Genomic DNA, 27,572 nt, shown 5'->3' with positions numbered 1-27,572 from the left:
CGTGTTATGGTGCCAAAATTCCACGTGTTATGTTGCCAAAATTCCACATGTTATGGTGCCAAAATACCACGTGTTGTGGTGCCAAAATACCATATGTTATGGTGCCAAAATACATGTGTTATGGTGCCAAAATACCACGTGTTTTGTTGCCAAAATACCACATGTTATGGTGCCAAAATACCATGTGTTATGATGTCAAAATACCACGTGTTATGGTGCCAAAATACCATGTGTTATGCTGTCAAAATACCATGTGTTATGATGTCATAATACCACATGTTATGTTGCCAAAATACCACATGTCGTGGTGCCAAAATACCATGTGTTATGATGTCAAAATACCACGTGTTATGGTGCCAAAATACCACGTTATGGTGCCAAAATACCCTGTATTATGATGCCAAAATACCACGTGTTATGGTGCCAAAATACATGTGTTATGGTGCCAAAATACCACGTGTTATGTTGCCAACATACCACATGTTATGTTGACAAAATACCACGTGTTGTGGTGCCAAAATACCACATGTTATGGTGCCAAAATACATGTGTTATGGTGCCAAAATACCACGTGTTTTGTTGCCAAAATACCACATGTTATGGTGCCAAAATACCATGTGTTATGGTGCCAAAATTCCACGTGTTATGTTGCCAACATACCACATGTTATGTTGCCAAAATACCACGTGTTGTGGTGCCAAAATACCACATGTTATGGTGCCAAAATACATGTGTTATGGTGCCAAAATACCACGTGTTTTGTTGCCAAAATACCACATGTTATGGTGCCAAAATACCATGTGTTATGATGTCAAAATACCACGTGTTATGGTGCCAAAATACCATGTGTTATGCTGTCAAAATACCATGTGTTATGATGTCATAATACCACATGTTATGTTGCCAAAATACCACATGTTGTGGTGCCAAAATACCATGTGTTATGATGTCAAAATACCACGTGTTATGGTGCCAAAAAACCACGTTATGGTGCCAAAATACCCTGTGTTATGATGCCAAAATACCACATGTTATGGTGCCAAAATACCACATGGTATGGTGCGAAAATACCACATGGTATGGTGCCAAAATACCACATGGTATGGTGCCAAAATACCACGTGTTATGGTGTCAAAATACCATGTGTTATGGTGCCAAAATACCACGTGTTATGGTGTCAAAATACCCTGTGTTATGGTGCCAAATACCACGTGTTATGGTGTCAAAATACCCTGTGTTATGGTGCCAAAATACCACGTGTTATGGTGTCAAAATACCCTGTGTTATGGTGCCAAAATACCACGTGTTATGGTGCCAAATACCACGTGTTATGGTGTCAAAATACCCTGTGTTATGGTGCCAAATGCTTCCCTAATGCATTGTTTCAGTTTATCAAAAAATGCCATACGTTGTTTTGCAACCTTAATGCCTAGGTCACACATAGGCGGATTTGTCGGCGACTACTGGCGACTGAAAAAATCGCCACCATCCGCCGACAATCGTAATGAAACCGTAATGGACGGTCGCCTGTAGTCGCGGTTATCGTCCCCATATGTTACCACGTGTTGGCTGCAGTCGGCAAGAGTCGCAAAGGGGCCAAAAAGTTTTTTAAATGTTAAAAAACGGCGCGTTCAGTCGCAATGGAAAAAAATCCGCCATGCTGTCGTGATGGAGCCGCCATGCTGTCGTCGGTATCCGTAATAAGAGCGTAAAGCGGCCGCAACCCAGTCGCTCATAGTCTTCCGCAATCGCCCCACAGAATGGTGCCAGGAATTGCCATATAAACAATGGAGAGCGACATTATCTTATTTAAATGGAGCGACATTATCTTATTTTTATCTTATCGACAAACGGTTATCGACAAACCACATGTCACGGACTGCTTTATAAACATTTATGACATCAATTGCTTATTTTTAGGTTCAAATAAACATACTCATCCACCATTGATGCATACACATTCCTTCAAGGTGAACAACACATCCGCAGATGGCGCAGACCCATCGGCCGATGGGTCTGCACCGTCATTTCTCGTGCATCCACAGATGGGCCAGACCCATCGGCCGATGGGACCGATCCACAGATGGGTTCCAACAATTACATTACAATGATACATCTTTATTAACTTTATAAATTGTACATCAAACATCTTTATGCTTCATGTCACACATCATTGAAATGAATAAAGGGAAATGTAAAATAGAGAAATAAAGATTTAAAAAGTTGTGTGAATCGTCTCCAATCGCCGGCGGTCTTATTGCAGTCTTGCGGACGTCGGAGTAAACCGCCACCCGGCCCCAATGCAGTCGCCGCGATCCGCCATCGGTCGTAATCTAGCCGCCAGACTGTCGCCACGCTGCCGCCGTGCATCCGCAATGCAGTCGTCGTCGATCTTCGACAGTCGCCATCCCACTCGGGGCGTCGTCGCAATGCAGGCGCAATGTGGCCGCCTGCAGTCGCCATACTGCCGCCTGACCATATTTGACCGCCCGACATCGCCAGTAGTCGCCGAAAAATCTTGATCGCCGGCAGTCGCCAAAATATCCGCTTATGTGTGACCTAGGCATAACTTTGACATACCCCGATAGAGCATTGTCACAGGTGGTCGGTCTGGTCAGGACTGTGCGGTGACCACAGAAGTGTGTCACTTCTTTATTTATTGTGACGTCTTCTTTTGTCTTCTTTTCTTTTGTCTTGTTTTGTTGTGACGACGTAACAATAAATATGAAACTCCCAACTCTGCAGAACGTTTTTGTAAGGATTTTTTCGGAGATCTGAGAACAGGATGTTTTAATGTTTTGAATTCCTAAATCACTAATTTTTGACCGTCCGCTGCGCTTGCTGTCGAGGCCACTTCCAGTCTGAAATGAATTTTTCCCCCAAAGATGAAAATTTGATTTTCACGGTGCTGGTTTTCCAAAACGATCCTCAAAGTCCTCTTGCACCTGTTTCATTCGTCTTGTTTGTGTTTCTCCCCTCGTGGTCCCACACCACTACCACCAGAATCTCTTCCACTATAAATCAACTGGTTTCTGCCATATTGGTTAAATTTATTATTTGTATTATCTGAAAAAAAACAACCAAAAACAGTATAAATACCTGGTATAAACAAGTATTGCATAAGCAGCGAAAACCATGTCCTGGGACTTATCATCCTGGACATCGAACAAAGTTTCAAATGGAGTATCTCACCGCCATTAGAGTATTTAAATCGCATCAGATGTGGCAATAAATGTGAATTATTAATCCCAGCTTTTCCTGCTCAATGACAGAAGACGCTATTTGCGTTTTTGCCTTCTTCATCCGTACCCTGTTTAGAATCCTGTGCGGGCCACTTGTTAGTGGGTTTAATACACCTGGGGGCCTGTTGGTCCATTGGACCAAATTTTCATTGATCTTCACTGTCTTGTAGCATACCTGCCTTCGAAAGCTAAATTACTGCTTGAGCAATGGCTTGCCCTTCACCAAGCCCAGATGTGTATTATTATTGTTGTCAATGTTATTAGTATTAATTCATATATGCTTTGTAACAATGTTATTACCTCCGCCGACGAAGGAGGATGGAGGTTGTTTTCACCCCTGAACATAATATCTCAAAAAAAGTTGTGGACGGATTTAGACAAAACTTGGTGAACTGGTTGGGTGTCTGACAAGACCGAATCGATTCGATTTTGGTGAATATCCGAATATGGATTCGGATACGGGAATTATTTGATTTTTGCCATGGAAGGACCTTTTAAACTGTTCTATACACGTACCATGGCGTGTGTTTAAAATATGGAAATTATTTTGGATTCCTTGTAGTTAATTCGCCTCCACATCAGAAAGCTCCAGTGGAATACCACAAACAAACCAGTTTACAATACCACAAACAAAACAAACCACAAACAATTCCCTTAGAATGCAACAAAAAGAAGGCCTCACACACACACCGACACACACATGCCTTATTAGCCCCCATTGGATTTAGTCAGAAATGGGGGCTTATGGATTTGGTCTTGTTCGTCGGTGCATCCTCAACCATATCTTGGAGATGTATGGACCGAGTTTGTTCATACTTGACAAAAGACAATACATGACGGTATACCTATGCACTGTAGGAGCTGTGCTCCCACGTAATCGGAAGAATGGACGCGACAAAAAGCTGGAATTCGTCCGAGTTTCTTTATTGAAACAAAACAACTCGGGTACTCTGAAAAGCCCGTTTATCGGGCAGCAATATATATACACATTATCCCGGAGCGTTTGCCCGGGAAAGGCGAGAGGGGGCGTGGCCGGGCGTCCCGGACGAGGCCTGGCAAGTTGAGAGCGGGCCTGCCCGGGCGTCCTGGACGAGCCCGGCATGGTGATCGCTCCGCGTCCTTGGTAGGTGCAAGGCGATTGTGTAAACCCAGCGGTAGTCGCTACACACGTCCCCCCAGAATCGACTTGCACCGGCAGGGTCAATTTAAGGGGGGTCCTGATGACCCGGCCGAAGCGACCCCTGGTGGGTCGTGGGGGGGGGGAGGGGGTGCGGTGTAGTGGTGGGCGGTCGAGTGGGGGGCACCGTGGACGGGGGGCGGCCTCGCCGCAGCGGAAGGGCCAACCGTGGCGGTTGGTCGATGTCCACGTGCGCCGGCTTGAGGCGGTCCACCGCAATCCGGTCCGACCTGCCGCCGATGTCGATGACGAACGACTTGTCGTCCCGTCGCAGGACCCGGAAGGGCCCGTCGTACGGCGGCCGGAGTGGCCCCCGATGTGCGTCATGACGCACAAAAACGTACTCCGCTGTGCGAAGCGCTGGGGGGACGTAGGACTGGGGGTCGCCGTGGTGGGACGTTGGCACGGGGGCAAACCGTCGGGCGGGCTCCTGGAGGTCCGAGCGCTGGTGAGCTGCGGACCAGGGACTGGTAGCGTCGGGCACGAATTCGCCCGGGACGCGTAGCGCCTGGCCATAGACAAGCTCGGTGGTGGATGCCCGGAGGTCCTCCTTGGGGGCCGTGCGGAGGCCCAAAAGGACCCACAGCAGCCGGTCGGCCCAACCGCCGTCCTGAAGGGCGGCCATGAGCGCGGCCTTCATGGAGCGGTGGAATCGCTCGCACAACCCATTGGCTTGGGGGTGGTAGGCCGTAGTACGGTGGAGCTTGACCCCCAGGTTGCGGGCGACCGCGCCCCACAGCTCGGAGGTGAACTGCGGTCCGCGGTCCGACGAGATGTCCGCCGGTGCGCCGAAGCGGGCGACCCAGGTGGCGATGAAAGCCTGCGCCACGTCGGCGGTGGTGGTGGAGACTAGGGGAACGGCCTCCGGCCACCTGGTGGTCCTGTCCACCATGGTGAGCAGGTGTGTGAACCCCCGTGATGGGGGGAGGGGGCCCACCAGGTCCACGTTGACGTGGTCGAAACGTCGTTCGGGCACGGTGAAAGGTGCCAGCGGGGCCTGGATGTGTCGGTGGACCTTGGCCTGTTGGCAGGCTGTGCAGGTGCTGGTCCAATCGCGGACGTCCCGTCGAAGGCCGTGCCAGACGAATCGCGCCGACACCAGCTTCTGGGAAGCTTTCCGGCCCGGGTGGGAAAGGCCGTGGAGGGAGGCGAAGATGCGGCGTTGCCAGGTAACGGGCACGATGGGGCGAGGCTGGCCTTGGGAGACGTCGCAGAGCAGGACAGTGTCTGCGAAGGGGATGTCGGCCAGGCGGAGGCCCGTGTCCGCCACCCGGAGGGCTTGCACCGTGGTGTCGGTGGTTTGGTCCGCCGCCATAAGCGCGAAGTCCACGCCGAGGTGGACCGCGTTCGCGCTGGCCCGAGAAAGACAGTCGGCCACGGCGTTGTCTTTGCCGGCGACGTGCCGGATGTCCGTGGTAAACTCCGACACGGCGGAGAGGTGGCGCTGTTGGCGGGCCGACCACGGCTCCGTGACCTTGGCCATTGCGTAAACCAACGGCTTGTGGTCGACGAACGCCATGAAGGGTCGGCCCTCCAGGAGGTGGCGGAAATGGCGAATGGCCAGGTGTAGACCGGGGAGCTCACGGTCAAACGTGCTATAATTGAGCTCGTTCGGCCGGAGCTGCCGGCTGAAAAAAGCGAGTGGCTGCCAAACCCCGTTCACCCATTGCTCATGTACGGCGCCCACCGCGTAGTCGGAGGCATCCGTGGTGAGGGCGATGGGAGCGTTGAGCACCGGGTGAGAGAGCAGTGTTGCGTCGGCGAGGGCCTGCTTTGAGCTTTTGAAGGCCGCGTCCATTGCTGCGGACCAGACTATGTCGTGCTTGGCCGGCTTGCCCCGGAGGGCTTCGAAGAGGGGCCGCATGAGTTGAGCAGCGCGGGGCACGAAGCGGTGATAGAAATTCACCATTCCCAGGAATTCCTGCAGGGCCTTTATGGAGCGGGGACGCAGAAACGTGGTGATGGCCTCGACCTTGGTTGGCAGCGGCACGGCCCCGTTCTTGGTGATGTGGTGGCCCAAAAAATCAACGGCCGTCGTGCCGAAGTGGCATTTGGCCGGGTTGACGATGAGGCCGTGCTCGCTGAGGCGCCCGAACAGTGTTCGGAGGTGGAGGAGGTGCTCGGCCCGGGATGTGCTGGCGACGAGGATGTCGTCCAGGTAAACGAAGAGGAACGGCAGGTCACGCAGCACGCCGTCCATCAAGCGCTGGAACGCCTGAGCCGCGTTCTTGAGGCCAAACGGCATCCGCAGGAATTCGAACAAGCCGAACGGCGTGATGATGGCCGTTTTAGGGACGTCGGCCGCCCTGACAGGTACCTGGTGATATCCCCGTATGAGATCGATTTTTGAAAAAATGACCCGTCCTGCCAGACGGGCGGAGAAGTCTTGGATGTGCGGGATCGGATACCTGTCGGGGGTGGTAGCGTCGTTAAGGCGGCAGTAGTCCCCACATGGGCGCCAGCCGCCCCCTGGTTTTGGGACAATGTGTAGTGGCGAAGCCCACGCGCTATCGGAGCGCCGCACGATGCCGAGGTGTTCCAAAGCATCGAACTCGGCTTTGGGCATGGCGAGCTTGGCTGGGTCAAGGCGGCGGGCTCTGGCGTAGACCGGCGGGCCCGTGGTTGGTATGTGGTGCTCGATCCCATGTCGTACTGCGACGGCCGAAAACGTCGGCCGCGTGAGGGCCGGGAACTCCGTGAGCAGGCGAGCAAACTCGTTCGCCGCCGGGAGGGCGCATGCCAGCTCGGTCGGAGCAGAGCTGCTCAATGTGCATACCAGGGAGCTGAAGGTCTCGGCGTTGATGAGGCGACGCCGTTGGACGTCCACCAGCAGTCCATGTGCGCAGAGGAAGTCGGCGCCTAGCAGAGCCATGGGCACGCTTGCGGTTACAAAAGTCCAATTAAAGCGTTGGCCGCCGAAGCAGAGGGTGACGTTGCGCGGGCCGAAGGTGCGGATGGCCGATCCGTTGGCCGCAACCAAGGAGGGGTCGCAAACCACGGACTGCCTGTCCTGATCGGAGGCGGGTATGACGCTCAGTTGGGCACCGGTGTCACACAGGAAGTGCCGTCCGGACACTTTGTCCGTGATGAAAAGTAAGTTGCCCGTGTGGCCGGCGCTCCTGGCTGGTAATGAACGCCGGCCCGGCCGTTTCCCGGCCTGCCGAAGGTGCACGGGGGTCGGCATGTCCGGGCCTTCTGTCCGAACCTGGCATGATAGTAACACCACGCTTGGTCAGGTGGAGGCCCCGGTCGTCGTGCTGGAGGTGGTCGGCTCGGCGTAGCGGCCGCCAATTGCGTCGGCAGTTCGGTCGTCGACCGTGCCGGGTGCTCGGGCGCCATGGGCGTTGCGTCGGACGGCGGTGGGCCCCAGGTCGCTGCTGCATTGCGTTGGCCTGCCGCGGAGATCTTCTCGGCTTCCCTGGCGAGGGCGCCGGGATCCGTGATTGTCGTGCTCGCCAGGGCTAGGCGTACCGGGCTAGGCAGCTGACGGAGGAACAGCTCCCGGAACAGGAATGCCGGAGAGTGCTCGCCGAGCAGCGAAAGCATGTAGTCCATTCGCTCGGACGGGCGCGTGTCGCCGAGCTCGGGCAGGTCGAGCAGGCGCCGTGCGCGTTCCACCGATGAGAGGGCGAAAGCATCGAGGAGGAGCTTTTTAATCGCGCCGTATTTGTCAGCGGCTGGCGGGCTCTCGAGGAGGCTCAGGGCGTGGGCCGCGGTGGCTGAGCCGAGCGCTGCTACCACATGGTGGAAGCGGGTGTCGTCGGCAGTGATGCCTCGCACGGCGAACAGGGAGTCCGCCTGGGCGAACCAAACCACCGCGTGAGCCTCCCAGAAGGTAGGCAGTTTGAGGGCAACTGCCGTGTCCATGTCGGTAGGTCACCAATGTAGGAGCTGTGCTCCCACGTAATCGGAAGAATGGACGCGACAAAAAGCTGGAATTCGTCCGAGTTTCTTTATTGAAACAAAACAACTCGGGTACTCTGAAAAGCCCGTTTATCGGGCAGCAATATATATACACATTATCCCGGAGCGTTTGCCCGGGAAAGGCGAGAGGGGGTGTGGCCGTGCGTCCCGGACGAGGCCTGGCAAGTTGAGAGCGGGCCTGCCCGGGCGTCCTGGACGAGCCCGGCATGGTGATCGCTCCGCGTCCTTGGTAGGTGCAAGGCGATTGTGTAAACCCAGCGGTAGCCGCTACAGCACATCATTTTGTTTCAAGATCAGATCCAAGATGGCCGACTGGTGGCCATTTTGTTACTTAAACGTGTCTCCAACAATTTATCGGACATGCCTGGTCCGATTTTCTTCAAACTTGGCACAAAGACAATACATGAGTATACATATGCGAAAGATTTTGTTTTGTAATCTGACCAAAGATGGCCGACTGACGGCCTCTAACTCCGTACATTAAAATTACTAAAACCACCGTGGGGGCTATGCCATTTTACGTCTTTTTCTTCTTGTTTTATATATTAGAATGGGAGTTTTATTTGTACAAGTTTGAACTCAGTTGTAGAAAGTGGAATCTGAATTAAACTGGCACGTTTGGAATATTCTCAACTGCAAATCAGTCTGTGGATGTAAGATTGCCCAACTTATTTAATGTGTAGGAACAGGACAAAATGATGACTTTTTTGTTGTTGTTGTTGTTGTTGTATAAGGATAGAGGCAGACAGATCAAACAGACACATAGACATATAATAAGGGGAGCGGTAGACAAGATGGGAAGAGAGGGGGAAGCACACAAACGCAACATTTGAGAGCAGGGACATCGGGAGATCTGTGGGAGGGAGAGGGCTTGGGGGGAGGAGGCGTGTGAAGGGGGAGGGGGTGGGGGTGGGAAGGTATAAAACACATTCACACTGCTATGACTTCCAGGAAAGTAGTCGGTATTTCAAAAAAGTGGATCTGGGGTGAATTAACGGGGGTAAAAAAGATCAAGGTTTTGGATGGGGGAAGATGAGAGATGGTGGTGGGATTGAAGCACAGCCGTGCCCCCAGAACAGCTGTTTTAAAGACCTGGAGGGAGGAATGGGATTGAAGAGAGTGAGGGAGTTTGTTCCAGAGGCGGGAGTAAAGAGGAATGAAGGAGTGACCTGTTTTTGTATTCCTTTGTATTCGTTATTTGCATTAATTCCATCCCTGATGGGGGAGACAAATATTACCATTCTTTATCCTCACTAAAGCCTGGAGTTGGCTTAACGGTTAAGATGGCTGTCTTAAGATCCCAGGGTCTTTGGTGTAAGCCCCCTATCGTGCCATTGAATTAACACCAGTCTGGTCAACTCAGCCAGTTATCCTTCCGAGGTTGGCAAAATGGGTACCAGTTAGCCGGTAAGGGGGAATTGCATCAGTAGCACAGCCATGCCCCCAGAAAACGGCTATATGCAGGCTGCACATGAATAAATAAATAAATCCACATTAATACAAGTTACGCACTGACCACCATCAGCTATTTGTAACCTTCCCAGATAATAAGTATGGTACAGTGTAATTCCAGAAAGGTTTCTGAGACGTTAATGGACCCGGAGGTCTGAATTTATATCGTGTGGCGGGCACAAAGGACAATAATTCCGCGCACCAGTGGGTGGCGCGAGCGTCCAGGCGGGGAACGAAAGCGCATGCCCCGCCTTTCAACCGATCCGCCACGCCCGGGGACTAGGCGTGGCCTCGGGACATATATGCGGACTCTAAGCTCGAGCCCACCCAGTGCTGAAGTGCGAGCTTTGAATAAAGACGCTTTGTTTGTACCAACGCGTTGTGGCCTACCTCTCTGGCAATCGAGTCATGTGTGCGCAGCACCACACTGGTGACCCCGATTGGTTCAGCCGTTGCTGACCCCTGAACGCGCCATGGCTACCAACGCCGTCGCCGTCAAGCTCCCGGAGTTTTGGGAAGCACAAGCCGATGTTTGGTTTGTGCAGGCCGAAGCTCAATTTCAGCTCCGAGGCATCACGGCGGACGAGACCCGGTACTACCACGTGGTCGCCGCCCTCGGGCCCGGCACTGCCGCCCGAGTCGTGTCCATCCTTCGGCGCCCGCCGGGCGACAACAGGTACGAGGCACTCAAACGTCTCCTCCTCGCCACGTTCGGGCTCACGGAGATCGAACGGGCCGACCGCCTCCTGGACCTTCCCGCCCTCGGCGACACACGACCATCCGTCCGGATGGATTTCAATGCTGTCGCTGCTTGGAGACCAGCGCCTGGATTTCTTGTTCCGTGCACTTTTCCTTCGCCAGCTACCGATACAGGTGCGCCTCGCGCTGGCCGGTTCCAACATCACGGAACCCCGCGCCCTGGCCGTAGAGGCCGACAAGTTTTTCGCGGCCTGCGACACGCGGTCGGTTTACGGTGCTGCCGTAGTGGATCCTGGGGCAGAGGCTACAGCGCCCCCGGCTTCCCTCGTGGCCGCTCCTGCGCCCCGCACACTACCGCGGCCGCCACCACCGCAAACCTGGTGCTACTACCACGCCAGGTTCGGCCGCAAGGCTAAAACGTGTCGCCCGCTGTGCTCTTTTGACGGGTCGGGAAACGACCGGGCCGGCGCTCATTAGCGGCCCTGAGCGTCGGCCATTTCGGCAGCCTCCTGTTCATCACGGACACCTTGTCCGGGCGCCGTTTGCTTTGCGACACAGGAGCGCAGGTAAGCGTCCTCCCTGCCTCCATGTCCGACAAGCAACCCACGGGCCGGGGCCCCGCTTTGCTTGCCGCCAACGGTACACCCATCCGCACATTCGGGAAGCGTTGCCTCTCACTGCGGTTCGGAGGGCAGCGTTTTCAATGGTCGTTCGTGACCGCCAGGGTGCCAATGGCCCTGCTGGGCGCGGACTTCCTATGTGCAAATGGGTTGTTGGTCGACGTGAAGTGCAGACGTCTCGTCCAGGCCGAAACCTTCAGCTCGCTCGCTTGTTCGCCGAGCGGCTCATTGAGCGGCTCACTGAGCGGCTCACCGAGCGGTTTGCCAAGCGGCTTGCTGAAAGGTTCCATCCCGGCAGGTTTAGTTTGCACGCTTCCGGCAGCGGACGACTTTACCCGCCTCCTAGCCAGTTTCCCGGCCCTCACACGGCTCACCTTCTCAGCGGTGGCCGTTAAACACGGGGTGGAACACCACATACCCACGGTCGGGCCGCCGGTCTACGCCCGGGCACGCCGACTCGAACCCACGAAGCTCGCCGTGGCGAAAGCGGTGTTCGCCACGCTGGAGCGGCTGGGGATCGTTCGGCGCTCCAACAGCGCTTGGGCTTCTCCTCTGCACATTGTGCCGAAGCCCGGCGGGGGATGGCGGCCATGCGGGGACTACCGCCGGCTCAATGATGCCACCACCCCCGACCGCTACCCGGTCCCGCATATCCAGGACTTTTCCGCCCGGTTGGCAAACACGACCGTGTTTTCCAAGGTGGACCTCATCCGGGGCTACCACCAGGTCCCCGTACAACCGGGCGATGTCCCGAAGACGGCCGTCATCACCCCTTTCGGCCTCTTCGAGTTCCTGCGAATGCCTTTCGGGTTGAAGATTGCGGCCCAGGTGTTCCAACGGCTTATGGACAGCGTCTTGCATGACTTACCTTTCCTCTTTGTCTACCTGGACGACATCCTAGTCGCGAGCGCGTCCCGGGAGGAGCACCTGCTCCACCTCCGCACGCTTTTCGAACGCCTGGGCCAGCATGGCCTAATCATCAACCCCGCCAAGTGCCATTTTGGCGTCTCCACCATCGACTTCTTGGGGCACCGCATCACCAGGCACGGGGCCGTCCCTTTTCCGGCCAAGGTGGAGGCGGTCAGGGATTTCCCGCGACCCCGCACGATGAAGGGGCTCCAGGAGTTCCTGGGCATGGTAAATTTTTACCACCGCTTCGTGCCTCATGTCGCCCAGCTCCTCCGCCCCCTGCACGAGGCCCTCCGGGGCAAGCCGGACAAAGGTGACGTCGCCTGGTCGGAGCCGATGGCCGCGGCGTTTGCGGGCGCAAAGCTGGCCCTGGCCAACGCCACCATGCTGGCGCACCCGGCGCCCGATGCGCCGATCGCCCTCACCACCGATGCATCGGACTACGCGGTGGGCACGGTGCACGAGCAGTGGGTGCATGGTGCTTGGCAACCGCTGGCGTTTTTTAGCCGGCAGCTTCGCCCGCACGAACGCCGCCACAGCACCTTCGAGCGCGAGCTGCTCGGGCTCCACCTGGCGGTCCGACACTTCTGCCGTCTGCTGGAGGGCCGCCCGTTCACGGCTTTCGTCGACCACAAGCCCCTTGTGTTTGCGATGGCCAAGGTCGCCGAGCCATGGTCGGTACGGCAGCAGCGTCACCTCTCTGCCGTGTCCGAGTATACGACGGACATCCGTCACGTGGTGGGTAAGGACAACCCGGTGGCGGATTGCCTTTCCCGGTCCGTCGTGCAGGCGGTACACCTCGGGATCGACTATGCCCGGATGGCGGAGGACCAGACCGCCGACCCCGCCGTTCAGACCTTGCGGACCGCCGTCACGGGCCTCCGCGTCACCGAGGTGCCGTTCGATGCCACGGGCACGGCCCCCCTGGGCGACGTCTCCCTCGGCCGGCCTCGCCCCATCGTGCCTGCTGGCTGGCAGTGCCCAGTGTTCGACGCCATCCACGGCTTGTCCCAACCGGGCACGAAGGCCTCCCAGAAGCTCGTCGCAGCGAAGTTCGTCTGGCATGGCCTCAGGAAGGACGTCCGCGACTGGGCCAGGACGTGCCTCGCATGCCAGCGCGCAAAGGTCCACCGCCACACCCAGGCCCCGTTGGCCCCGTTTGCGGTGCCCGAGCGTCGGTTCGACCATGTGCACGTCGACTTGGTGGGACCTCTGCCCCCCTCGCGGGGGTTCACCCACCTCCTCACCATGGTGGACCGCACCACACGGTGGCCGGAGGGTGTCCCATTGGCGGCGACATCTGCGGCTGATGTGGCGCAAGCCTTCATCGCCACTTGGGTTGCCCGGTTCGGTGCCCCCTCGGACATCTCGTCCGACTGCGGCCCCCAGTTCACCTCGGAGCTCTGGGCCGCGGTGGCGCAAGGGCTCGGCGTGAAACTACACCGCACCATGGCCTACCACCCCCAGGCCAATGGCCTGTGCGAGCGCTTTCATCGCTCGATGAAGGCCGCGCTGCGGGCCAGCCTCCGCGACGGCGGCTGGGCCGACAGGCTCCCCTGGGTCCTGCTGGGCCTCAGGACGGTGCCCAAGGACGACCTGCGCGCATCCTCAGCGGAGCTGGTCTTCGGGCAACCACTGCGGGTACCGGGCGAATTTATCCCCGACTCCACGGCTCCTTGGTCCGTGGCGCAACAGCGCTCCGCCCTTCAGGAGACCGCCCGGAGCTTCGCCCCGGTGCCGACGGCACACCACGCTTGCCCGTCTTCCCACGTCGCCCCGGAGCTTCGCACGGCGGAGTACGTCTTCGTCCGGCACGACGCCCACCGGGCACTGCTACGGCCCCCGTACGACGGGCCCTTCCGCGTGCTGGAGACCGGGGACAAATATTTCACCATCGACATCGGCGGTGCCCCGGATCGCATCTCCGTGGACCGCCTCAAGCCGGCCCACCTCGATCTGGACCACCCCCCGCAAGCAGATCTGCCTCCGCGTCGAGGCCGCCTCCCGGCGGTCGGACCCCTGGCACCCCCCAGCCCCGCCATCCCGCTACCCCCCAGCCCTGCACCCATCGCCAGGGGGCGTTTCGGCCGGGTCATCTGGCTTCCCCGCAAACTCACCCTTCAGGTGCGCGGGAATTCTGGGGGGGCGCGTGTGGCGGGCACAAAGGACAAGAATTCAGCGCACCAGTGGGTGGCGCGAGCGTCCAGGCAGGGAACGAAAGCGCATGCCCCGCCTTTCGACCGATCGGCCACGCCCGGGGACTAGGCGTGGCCTCGGGACATATATGCGGGCTCTAAGCTCGAGCCCGCCCAGTGCTGAAGTGCGAGCTTTGAATAAAGACTCTTTGTTTGTACCACCGCGTTGTGGCCTACCTCTCTGGCAATCGAGTCGTGTGTGCGCAGCACCACAATAGTATTGATAAGTTCAGAACCGCTATGATCTTTGTATATTCCCAAGAGTACAGCAGTACCATCACCTGATGTTTGATGGTAGTATGTTGGACAGTACTGGTAGCCATGATAGTAGTGTCGATTTTAGTTCATCGCTCACCGATATCAGGGCAGTGTTCATCCATAATATGTTAACAGGCCTCTTGGACGGGCCATTGCACCAGCCAGGTGAGCAATATATGGCCGCCGATAAGATCAATGTGCTTGCATAGATATCGGAATGTTGTTGGTATTGCAGCACAAGGAAGTCCACATAACTTTCTGCATGATGTTGACCCGAGATTTCCTTTTATTGCTCATATTGTGAGATGTTGGCAATAGTTGATGTTGACTCCTAAGTACCTTGGGGTTTAATTACAGAATTCGTCATTTAGTTTGTTTTCTTAATAAGTCTCAAAATTATTCGAATGAAAAGCAGAAACGACAGGTTTATCGACATTTTGTTGAAAGGATCAGGCCTTGAAGGAGTTCTCCAGTGCTGGGTCTCCCCTTCGAGCTGGGTGCGGTAGGGAATGATACCTATTTACTGAAGTCTCCCTCGCAATGTATGAGACTGGGTATGACTGACACTGGCCTTTCCTCAGTACTATAAATACTCTATTCCTCCATAGTACTGGCCTTTGGAAGTTGCCTTGTATTTAGGTTAGCCGGGAGGCAGAACATTTTGTATTGACTGATGAACTTCTTTAAGAGGGCTTCGGTTGATGTTGTATGCGTATTAGTCAGGGCCCTTAGGGATATTTTGGTTCAATTTCTTCCAAAAGCATCAAATTTGGCGCAGATGTTGCCCATGCCATACTCTTTCGATTTTTGACGGGCGCCAAGGGCGGTATGATTTGGGGACCATACCGGTCCATCCCGCCATGTCACCTGACCTATGACGTCATAATTAGGATATGCATCCAATCACATGGCGTACTATAAGTGGTCAAAGTTCAAAATGAATCGATCGAAAAATGAAGGCAGGGATCCATTTTTAAGGTTTTCATAAAATCCAATATGGCCGCCAGGTCACATGAACTATGACGTCATATTTATGACATGTATTCAATCATGTATACATGAACCCGGATCATGATCGCACAAAAATTAAACACAAGGATATGGCATACAGTTCATAAAACATCAAAATCCGTACCTTTGTAATTAGACTGATGAACTGCATATGCCTGAAAATTAGGAAATAGACATGTAAATATTTCCTCTAATTGTCAAAAATAAGGTCAGAGTTCGATTACCCAACCCAGAAACATAAAATGGTGAACCTCGCATAAATCTTGACAAAAAACTCAAAAACCGACATGTTTGACTCAAAAATGACCTTTAAGATGACCTTGAGGGTTGACCTTGACCTCGAATCATCAAAATAACATCATAATTGGATTCCTCGACCTCGAAAACCCCTGAAAAGTGGTATCGTACATGATTCCAACCCTTTTGGTTATTTAACTGATTTTCCTCTAATCCGGGTGGCGGCCATTTAGTATTTCGCCAATATGGGGCCCCGGGGCGGGGGGGGGGGGGGGCGCCCGTCTTGGCGCCCAACAAAAATCGAAAGAGTATGGCATGGGCAACATCTGGGCCAAATTTGGTGCTTTTGGAAGAATTTGAACCAAACAGCCCCAAAATATCCCTAAGGGCCCTGACTATATAAGACTCTGCATTAAGACCCCCAATACCTGCCTGTAAAGGTCTACCTCTTGATTGATGACCTATGGTTAATGCTTTTCCCATATGGGGCATCGTTACAATGCCTGTTTATTTATTTGTTTATTTTGGTCTTTTTTTGTTTACAAGATCGAGGCTCGTGTAAGACATAACATCAATCACAAAAAACAACAACAAACAGACACACAAAACATACAAAAAAGGGAGCGGGAGACGAGATGGAGAGAGAGAGGGAAGCACACAAGTACAACAGCAGAGAACAGGGACATCAGGAGATCTGTGGGAGGGAGGGGGCTTGGGGGGAGGGGGCAGGGGAAGGCGGGGAAGGGGGGTGGGGGGTGGGAAAGTATAAAACACATGGACACTGCTGGAACTTCCAGGAAAGAAAAAAGTCGGTATTTCAGGAATATTACTGCTCCTGGACTCCTGGTTTGTTTATCTCATCTGAACAATCGACTTGCTGTGGTTTTCATATTTTTATATTTTCTCCTCCTTGCATCCTTTATAATAATTAAATAGTTGTAAATTGTCACAATTGAATTTGGAGTGAGTGTCAATTAATAAACTTTTTTACAAACTTGCATATTTTGTTTTACAGGAAGCAAAGCTATAAGGAATATGACTCGGCCACAGATTCTGACTGTGATGGTAAGCCCAAATAAAGTATTTCATTTGTGGGATGTTTCCAGAAGTATTTGGTTTTCTCATGGGAGCGTGTGGGAAGTCCAACAGTCATCAATAATGTTATGAACCTGCATATTGGGTTTCTTTTTTCATTCAGACATTGCAATTCCTGCTTGCAAAAAAGCTGTGGTTGAGAATGAGAACTGCAAGAAGAGAGCAGTTTCTACAGGGAGCAGGAAAAGAGGAAGACCGAGAAGGTGGACTGCCATGTCTCTCACGAGTGTCTAAGTGAAATCATCTTATTCTTTATTCCGACGTTATTCTAGGGTTGGCCAGGTAAAGTTTTTGGCTCGTCTCTCACGAACGGGCTGGCCAGGCCTGACGTTCAACTAAGTAGAGTAGGAATTTGGAATTTGTTCAGGGTGCTCGGGGTAGCTCGCCTACTCTTCAATACCGTGCGGTCTTTAACGTCCACCAACAAATGCTGGCAGATGGGATGCCCAATTTAACATCTACCCGAGGGACGGCACACACATTGACGAATCATCCGCCTGTGAAACACTGGGATGGCAGTTTATAGCTGGGCCGAGACTCAAACCCAGGGGAGACAGCTGAGAGGAGAGTGCGTCTACCTCTGGACCATCCTGCCAGCCCGTCTAAGTGAAACAATAAAATTCCAATTTCAGAATCCATGATCAAGGTGCTAGGGGTCTAAACCAGATGATTCTAAATCTGATGATTGAAGAATTGTTCACTTCACATCCTAAAATGAAAAACAAACTGCACCGCCAATCAGTAAGTGCAACTTCACCAACTTCTATTGCTATGGAGTGATAATGTACCATGACTTATTAACTTTACTTTCGATTTTCTTCCTCGTATTCTTTCTTTATTTTTTAGTACTTTCAAATGTCCTCTTCAAAATCACTGTGCTTCAAGTTATAGATGAGGGAGTCGAAAGGTTTTCCTACAGACGGTAGTCCTTTTCAATGAACTTTCCGGCCAGTGTCACATTTTCTTCCAAGCAGTTAATGATTTTCCAGATGCTATTGGAAGAGAAGACATGGATTTGGCTCTGAAACTAGTTTTCACAGAAAGAGGAGCAAGAGGCGGGTGAGTGTGGGGGTGATTCTTCACTCTCCCTTATGGTTGCAGGTAGCTCCTCCTTGCTGTATATTGTTAAATCATCACATTTTACAATAGATAAAGTGGTCATTATTGGATTTTGAAGCATTAACCATAAAACTTGAGCCAGAAAATTATACAATTTAAACCAAGTTTTACAGCTTTTTGTGGCAAGACATCCAGCATGGTCATATGACTAACACATGGGTAAATGTCTGGTTATCTATTGTCTGCAGACAACCTGTGCAGAGCACGTATGACAGTCAGCTTGCAGCTGCTCTTATTCTGAGCCTACGTGGACAGCGACCAGAGAGCGCGGAAGAGCAGCGGCTGCAGAGCCTTGAGGATCAGTGTCCGCAGAGCCCGCTGGAGCAACGGCTGCAGAGCCCGGAGGAGCAGAAGCCACAGACGCTGAAGGAGCAGAGGCAACAGGAGCAGCGGCCGCAATGCCCAAAGGATCAGCGGTTGCAGAGCCCAGAGGAGCAGGAGCCGCAGAGCCCAGAGGAGCAGGGGCCGCAGAGCCCAGAGGAGCAGGGGCCGCAGAGCCTAGAGGAGCAGGGGCCGCAGAGCCCAGAGGAGCAGGGGCAGCAGAGCCCAGAGGAGCAGCGGCCGCAAAGCCCAGAGGAACAGCGGCCGCAGAGCCCAGAGGAGCAGCGGCCGCAAAGCCCGGAGGAACAGCGGCCGCAGAGCCCGGAGGAGCAGCGGCCGCAGAGCACGGAGGAGCAGCGGCCGCAGAGCACGGAGGAGCAGCGGCTGCAGAGCCCGGAGGAGCAGCAGCCGCAAAGCCCGGAGGAGCAGCAGCTGCAGAGCCCTGAGGAGCAGCAGTCGGAGAGCACGGAGGAGCAGAGGCCGCAGAGCCCAGAGGAGCAGCAGTCACAGAGCACGGAGGAGCAGCAGTCGCAGAGCCCATGGCAGCAGCAGTCGCAGAGCCCAGAGGAGCAGGGGCCGCAGAGCCCAGAGGAGCAGGGGCCGCAGAGCCCAGAGGAGCAGCGGTCGCAGAGCCCAGAGGAGCAGCGGTCACAGAGCCCAGAGGAGCAGGGGCCGCAGAGCCCGGAGGAGCAGGGGCCGCAGAGCCCGGAGGAGCAGCGGCCGCAGAGCCCGGAGGAGCAGCGGCCGCAGAGCCCAGGGGAGCAGCGGCCGCAGAGCCCGGGGGAGCAGCGGCCGCAGAGCCCGGGGGAGCAGCGGCCGCAGAGCCCGGGGGAGCAGCGGCCGCAGAGCCCGGGGGAGCACCGGCCGCAGAGCCCGGAGGAGCACCGGCCGCAGAGCCCGGAGGAGCAGCGGCCGCAGAGCCCTGAGGAGCAGCCGTCGCAGAGCACAGAGGAGCAGAGGCCACAGATCACAGAGGGGCAGTGGCTGGAGGAGCAGAGGCCACAGAGCACAGAGGAGCAGAGGCTGGAGAAGCAGAGGCTGCAGAGTACAGAGGAGCAGAGGCCACAGAGCACAGAGGGGCAGAGGCTGGAGGAACAGAGGCTGCAGAGGCTGGAGGAGCAGAGGCTGCAGAGCACGGAGGAGCAGAGGTCGCAGAGTACAGAGGAGCAGCGACTGCAGAGCGTGGAGGAGCAGCGGATGCCGAGCATGGAGGATTTGCATCCACAGAACATGGAGGAGCAGAGTTCGCAGAGCATGATGGAGCAGCAGTCGCAGAGTGTGGAGGCATCTCAGTTTCAAGAAGGAAGAATATCCAATTGCATACAATGTAGGTTAAATTCTCACACCTTCAGTTAAGTTTTATGCATTGCTGTTAATTTTTCACCCAAAACATATCATCTCCCTATATTACTTTGTCGTCTTTGTCTTATAACCTGTTTGTGTTCGGTTCTCCCAGTTAACAAAGAAAGCTTACTCCAGCCAGTTTTCCAGCTTGGAACTGACAACGGCCAGAAGAGGCCTCCATATGATACTTCGAGAAGAAGCAGGTTTGGACACATTTTAGAGGACCTCGATAAGGCTGTGTTTGAGGAAAAAGAATCACAAAATGGAAATAGGAGCAAGAAAGATGATGGTGACCATCTTGTGGTGATAAATGAATACAAAGGCAGTGAGGATCCATGTGAACTGCAAATTGGACATGGCACTGCTGTGCCAGAGGAGGACCATGCTAATATTGTGAAACATAAACTTGAAAAATATGAATTGAAGTCAAAGGATGCAGAAGTGAAAACCAAGAATGAGGTTCAAGAAAATGTAAATAATCAACAAAATAAAGATGTGGAGAGCGATGAAAGAGAAGAGGTGTATGAGATGATGATATGTCCTAACTCTGCTGTAAAGCTTACAGAAAGTCAATCTCCTAAACAAACAAGACCTAAGGTGAAGACTACAGGTAAGCTTCATTCTGAATAAGAATGTAACTACATTTCCAATTAAGGAAAATAAATCATCATCAATATAATTATCATCATTTCAGTCAAATACATTAATCTCTGACTGTTACACACTCTAGAAGGTGAATCAAAGGCTGGAGCTGCCACAGATGAAGAGGAAATGCTCAAAGACTTTTGTATTCCACGCCGCAGGGGCAGGCCTCCCCGGAGAGGCTCAACGACAAGGAAAGTTCCCACTGGTAATATTGTTAGGCCCAAGTTCCGGCATGTTGGTTGAGAATAAAGGTTATTTATTTATCCATGTACTGTGAATAGGACGAACAGAGGGGTTGGTGTGTTTATAACCACATGCACATTGATTTCCAATGGCTCCTTACCCAGATACAAGTCGGAAATCTCATTAACCGTGTAATGGATGTCTACGCAGGTTGAATGCGTAGCAGGCACTCCTTGTTGATCAGGACATTTTCAGCAAGTCCTTGTGTGGCACGAGTTCCGGCTCCATGACACAAGGGTTCACGCTGGCTTGATACATGTTTCATGCCATATTGCAATTTGGTATGGCACTCATTAATGACATGGTATCACACATGCTGTGCCTGGTGCTGGCTTGATGGTTATGGTGGTTGGCTTGAGATCCCAGGGTCCTGAGTTCAAGCCCCTATCATCCGTTGAATTAACACCAGGTGGGTTGACTCAGCCTGTCATCCTTACGAGGTCGGAAAATTGAGAACCAGCTTATTGGGATGAATGAGCCATTCGAGTATCCTGTGCTGGAGTGGCGACCCGTCCAGGATTCTACCCAATCGCCAAAAAAACTTTTCGCAGCCCGATGCATCTGAAGATGCAAAAGGAGTGGTCATCAAACCTGCTACGTGTAAAAGCTATAACTACTTTAAGAAAAGGACAATGAAAATGTTATTGCTTTAATCCAAATTGGTATAAGACAGAACTAGCTGGTGGAGGTATGCACACTTAGGAGAGTGCATACCTCCGCCATCCTGAACAGTTTACGTTTTGTACATCACTGACAGGCCGGATCTGGATCCGAACCTTAACCAAAATCGAATTGCTTGTTATTGTCACGCACCTAACTCATCACCTAGTTTTGTCATAACCCATCCACAACTTTTTGAAATATCATACTACATATATATCGTTTTTGGCCCCATCTCTCCATGGTGAAGAATCACTTAAAAATACAAATAATTATCATATCCAGATCCGGATCATCAGCAAAATCTAATCAATTCTTCCTTGTCGGACACCCAACCTGTCCAGAAAATTTCGACCGAATTCGTCCACAAGTATTTGAGATATCCTGCAGACAGATAGAAAACCAGGAGTGAAAACATAACCTCCATCCACCTTCGTGGCAGAGGTAATGAACAAATTCCAGATGACAAGTTTCAAAAATGGTTGCGACTATAAAATTGCTTCATATAAATGATACAATAATTAGCATTACACTAACAGTCACAATGACAGCATAACTTGTTGCTGTATATCCTTCCTCTTGTTACAGGAAATCGAAGCTGTGGTGCTGTCAGACAAAGAAAGAACATAGAGAAAGGAGGGGATGGAAAAGATACAAACAAGGGAAATGAAAAAACATGGAAGGGCAGATCAAATGGGAAGCCTGTGAATGTGAAAAAGGACCCGCTTGTTGGATTTGATGGAGAAAATGAGAACAGGGGAAAAAGTCAATACGAGGAAGATTTTGTGGAAAAGAAGAAAGATCAGAGCAAGGAAGAGAATGCATCCGCAGTACAAGGAGGCAGGAAGGAATGTGATGAGGGTAAGGTGGATGGAAACAGAGTTGGGAGTGGTGTAGAGCTGGTTGGGAAGGAAACAAATGAAAATAGATCAGGAAGTGGAAATAATGATAATTCTGAAAACAAAGGAAAAGGCAAGAACAGTAAACGTAAGAAGAAAGGAAAGGATGGAGACGGTACCGAGAGGAAGAGGAGTAAAAAGATGACAATCGAGGAGAAAGGAATAACAAGCAGCGAAGTCCAAGAGAGTCCCATCGTCATCGAGAACCTCCAATCCACTCAGACCTTGGGACTACCAAGCTCGCAGAGCCCTGGTGAGACAAAGTCAGATTGGAAATTGTTTAATGGTATTATTAATGATAAAATTATATATTAAAAGCCATCAATTTCACAGTGTTGGTGAGACAAACTCACATTTAAAATTGTTTAATGGTATTATTAATGATATAATTATATATTAAAAGCCATCAATTTCACAGTCTTGGTGAGACAAAATCACATTTAAAATTGTTTAATGGTATTATTAATGATATAATTATATATTAAAAGCCATCAATTTCACAGTCTTGGTGAGACAAAATCACATTTAAAATTGTTTAATGGTATTATTAATGATATAATTATATATTAAAAGCCATCAATTTCACAGTCTTGGTGAGACAAAATCACATTTAAAATTGTTTAATGGTATTATTAATGATATAATTATATATTAAAAGCCATCAATTTCACAGTCTTGGTGAGACAAAATCACATTTAAAATTGTTTAATGGTATTATTAATGATATAATTATATATTAAAAGCCATCAATTTCACAGTCTTGGTGAGACAAAGTCACATTTAAAATTGTTTAATAGTATTATTAATGATATAATTATCTATCTATAATTCCAGTAATCTCTGTGTGTTTGTTTGTACGTTTGTACGTTTGTACGTTTGTTTGTTTGTCTGTGACCGCTGTTTCTCGACAACCACGGGTCCGATATACTTTAAACTTGCCAGGTATATTGCTGAGGACCCGAGGATGTGCCTTTTCAAGGTTTGAAATTAATCGGACAAGTACTTACCGAGCTATGGCGATTTAGCCGTTCGCCGTTCGCTTTGGCGTTGCGAATGGACCAAACCATTGCATGTAAATAGAGGGGGGGGTTCTGTGGTCGTTGCGAATGGACCAAACCATTCATGTAAATAGAGGGGGGGGGGGGGGTTCTGTGGTCGTTACTGCCACGTGGTTTCAAAGTTTTTTTTTGTTGTTGTTGTTTGCACGCATGTTTTTTTGCACGCACGTACGGGCACGCCCTAGGATGTTTACACACACACACCCCTACACAAATTTTTTTTTTTTTTTTTTTTTGGCAAGGAACGGGCACCCACGTACGGGCACGTCCTAGCTTATATATAGTACGGGCATGCCCTAGTATATTAAAAGCCATCAATTTCACAGTGTTGGTGAGACAAAGTCACATTTAAAATTGTTTAATAGTATTATTAATGATATAATTATATATTAAAAGCCATCAATTTCACAGTGTTGGTGAGACAAAGTCACATTTAAAATTGTTTAATAGTATTATTAATGATATAATTATCTATCTATAATTCCAGTAATCTCTGTGTGTGTGTATGTGTGTGTGTATGTGTGTGTGTATGTGTGTGTGTATGTATGTGTGTCTGTGACCGCTGTTTCTCGACAACCACGGGTCCGATATACTTGAAACTTGCCAGGTATATTGCTGGGGACCCGAGGATGTGCCTTTTCAAGGTTTGAAATTAATCGGACAAGTAGTTACCGAGCTATGGCGATTTAGCCGTTCGCCGTTCGCTTTGGCTTTGCGAATGGACCAAACCATTTCATGTAAATAGAGGGGGGGGGGGTTCTACCGTACTCGCAAGCCGTTCGCTTTGGACCAAACCATTTCATGTAAATAGAGGGGGGGGATTGTCACCGTACTCACAAGCCGTTCGCTTTGGCTTTGCGAATGGACCAAACCATTTCATGTAAATAGAGGGGGGCGATTGTCACCGTACTCGCAAGCCGTTCGCTTTGGCTTTGCGAATGGACCAAACCATTTCATGTAAATAGAGGGGGGGGGGATATAATTTTAGATATATATATAGTACGGGCATGCCCTAGTATATTAAAAGCCATCAATTTCACAGTGTTGGTGAGACAAAGTCACATTTAAAATTGTTTAATAGTATTATTAATGATATAATTATCTATCTATAATTCCAGTAATCTCTGTACGTTTGTACGTCTGTACGTTTGTCTGTGACCGCTGTTTCTCGACAACTACCGGTCCGATATACTTGAAACTTGCCAGGTATATTGCTGGGGACCCGAGGATGTGCCTTTTCAAGGTTTGAAATTAATCGGACAAGTACTTACCGAGCTATGGCGATTTAGCCGTTCGCCGTTCGCTTTGGCGTTGCGAATGGACCAAACCATTCATGTAAATAGAGGGGGGGGGGGGGTTCTGTGGTCGTTCGCTTTGGCTTTGCGAATGGACCAAACCATTCATGTAAATAGAGGGGGGGGGGGGTTCTGTGGTCGTTCGCTTTGGCTTTGCGAATGGACCAAACCATTCATGTAAATAGAGGGGGGGGGGTTCTGTGGTCGTTGCGAATGGACCAAACCATTCACATCGAATCATCGAATCACATCGAATGGACCAAACCGTTCGCTTTGGACCAAACCATTGCATGTAAATAGAGGGGGGGGGGGTTCTGTGGTCGTTGCGAATGGACCAAACCATTCATGTAAATAGAGGGGGGGATATAATTTTAGATATAGATATAGTACGGGCATGCCCTAGTATATTAAAAGCCATCAATTTCAGTGTTGGTGAGACAAAGTCACATTTAAAATTGTTTAATAGTATTATTAATGATATAATTATCTATCTATAATTCCAGTAATCTCTGTGTGTGTGTGTGTGTGTGTATGTGTGTATGTCTGTGTGTTTGTCTGTGACCGCTGTTTCTCGACAACCACGGGTCCGATATACTTGAAACTTGCCAGGTATATTGCTGGGGACCCGAGGATGTGCCTTTTCAAGGTTTGAAATTAATCGGACAAGTAGTTACCGAGCTATGGCGATTTAGCCGTTCGCCGTTCGCTTTGGCGTTGCGAATGGACCAAACCATTTCATGTAAATAGAGGGGGGGGGGGGTTCTGTGGTCGTTACTGGCTTTGCGAATGGACCAAACCATTTCATGTAAATAGAGGGGGGGGGGGGGTTCTGTGGTCGTTGCGAATGGACCAAACCATTTCATGTAAATAGAGGGGGGGGATTGTCACCGTACTCGCAAGCCGTTCGCTTTGGCTTTGGCTTTGCGAATGGACCAAACCATTTCATGTAAATAGAGGGGGGGGATATAATTTTAGATATATATATAGTACGGGCATGCCCTAGTATATTAAAAGCCATCAATTTCACAGTCTTGGTGAGACAAAGTCACATTTAAAATTGTTTAATGGTATTATTAAGGATATAATTATATATTAAAAGCCATCAATTTCACAGTCTTGGTGAGACAAAGTCACATTTAAAATTGTTTAATTTGCATTATTAATGATATAATTATCTATCTATAATTCCAGTAATCTCTGTGTGTGTGTGTGTGTATGTGTGTATGTCTGTGTGTGTGTTTGTTTGTCTGTGACCGCTGTTTCTCGACAACCACGGGTCCGATATACTTGCAACTTGCCAGGTATATTGCTGGGGACCCGAGGATGTGCCTTTTCAAGGTTTGAAATTAATCGGACAAGTAGTTACCGAGCTATGTCCAAAAAACGATTCAACCAATCAGAGAGCAGCGAGCTATCACGTGTGCCGAACGTGGCGAACAGACTCTGCCTCGGACGGCACATTTGAGAGCGTATTCATTTATTTCACGTTGGCAAACTATGTTGGCGTTAAACTATGTTTTAAAACTAATTAAAACTAATTTGCGATTCTTTCGCTTTCCTGCGCGTTTGTGCACGCTATGGCGATTTCTTTACCAAACTCCGCAAGCCGTTCGCTTTGGACCAAACCATTTCATGTAAATAGAGGGGGGGGGGGGGGGATTGTCACCGTACTCGCAAGCCGTTCGCTTTGGACCAAACCATTTCATGTAAATAGAGGGGGGGGGGATTGTCACCGTACTCGCAAGCCGTTCGCTTTGGACCAAACCATTTCATGTAAATAGACGGGGGGGATTGTCACCGTACTCGCAAGCCGTTCGCTTTGGACCAAACCATTTCATGTAAATAGAGGGGGGGGGATATAATTTTAGATATATATATAGTACGGGCATGCCCTAGTATATTAAAAGCCATCAATTTCACAGTGTTGGTGAGACAAAGTCACATTTAAAATTGTTTAATAGTATTATTAATGATATAATTATCTATCTATAATTCCAGTAATCTCTGTGTGTGTGTATGTGTGTGTGTATGTGTGTGTGTATGTGTGTGTGTATGTATGTGTGTCTGTGACCGCTGTTTCTCGACAACCACGGGTCCGATATACTTGAAACTTGCCAGGTATATTGCTGGGGACCCGAGGATGTGCCTTTTCAAGGTTTGAAATTAATCGGACAAGTAGTTACCGAGCTATGGCGATTTAGCCGTTCGCCGTTCGCTTTGGCTTTGCGAATGGACCAAACCATTTCATGTAAATAGAGGGGGGGGGGGGGGGTTCTACCGTACTCGCAAGCCGTTCGCTTTGGACCAAACCATTTCATGTAAATAGAGGGGGGGGATTGTCACCGTACTCGCAAGGCGTTCGCTTTGGCTTTGCGAATGGACCAAACCATTTCATGTAAATAGAGGGGGGGGATTGTCACCGTACTCGCAAGCCGTTCGCTTTGGCTTTGCGAATGGACCAAACCATTTCATGTAAATAGAGGGGGGGGGATATAATTTTAGATATATATATAGTACGGGCATGCCCTAGTATATTAAAAGCCATCAATTTCACAGTCTTGGTGAGACAAAGTCACATTTAAAATTGTTTAATAGTATTATTAATGATATAATTATATATTAAAAGCCATCAATTTCACAGTGTTGGTGAGACAAAGTCACATTTAAAATTGTTTAATAGTATTATTAATGATATAATTATATATTAAAAGCCATCAATTTCACAGTCTTGGCGAGACAAAGTCACATTTAAAATTGTTTAATGGTATTATTAATGATATAATCTACATATTAAAAGCCATCAATATCACAGTGTTGGTGAGACAAAGTCACATTTAAAATTGTTTAATGGTATTATTAATGATATAATTATCTATCTATAATTCCAGTAATCTCTGTCTGTACGTTTGTTTGTCTGTGACCGCTGTTTCTCGACAACCACGGGTCCGATATACTTTTAACTTGCCAGGTATATTGCTGGGGACCCGAGGATGTGCCTTTTCAAGGTTTCATATTAATCGGACAATTACTTACCGAGCTATGTCCAAAAAACGATTCAACCAATCAGAGAGCAGCGAACGATCGCGTGTGCCGAACGTGGCGGGCACACTCTGCCTCGGATGGCACATTTGAGAGCGTATTCATTTATTTCACGTTTGCAAACTATGTT

At 50.7% G+C, this 27,572-nt stretch overlaps 1 protein-coding gene across 1 annotated transcript in view; it reads left to right on the top strand.

The window, feature by feature from the left end:
• LOC137430808 (uncharacterized) overlaps positions 1 to 27,572 on the top strand; it is a gene marked incomplete at its 5' end in the record, with an annotated part of 45,308 nt that overhangs the window by 3,263 nt on the left and 14,473 nt on the right. The window contains 6 exons of the mRNA XM_078782732.1: positions 16,740 to 16,789; positions 16,923 to 17,022; positions 18,127 to 19,586; positions 19,716 to 20,213; positions 20,334 to 20,453; positions 21,740 to 22,303. Coding sequence (XP_078638858.1) covers positions 16,740 to 16,789; positions 16,923 to 17,022; positions 18,127 to 19,586; positions 19,716 to 20,213; positions 20,334 to 20,453; positions 21,740 to 22,303 — 2,792 coding nt within the window. The remainder of the gene's footprint in view (positions 1 to 16,739; positions 16,790 to 16,922; positions 17,023 to 18,126; positions 19,587 to 19,715; positions 20,214 to 20,333; positions 20,454 to 21,739; positions 22,304 to 27,572) is intronic.

The sequence above is a fragment of the Myxine glutinosa genome, chromosome 7 (genome assembly GCF_964187855.1).
Source record: "Myxine glutinosa chromosome 7, kmMyxGlut1.1, whole genome shotgun sequence".
In the NCBI taxonomy this organism is placed as follows: domain Eukaryota; kingdom Metazoa; phylum Chordata; class Myxini; order Myxiniformes; family Myxinidae; genus Myxine; species Myxine glutinosa.
The sequence above is the reverse complement of the archived record's forward strand: the minus strand, read 5'-3'. Positions and strand labels throughout refer to the sequence as shown.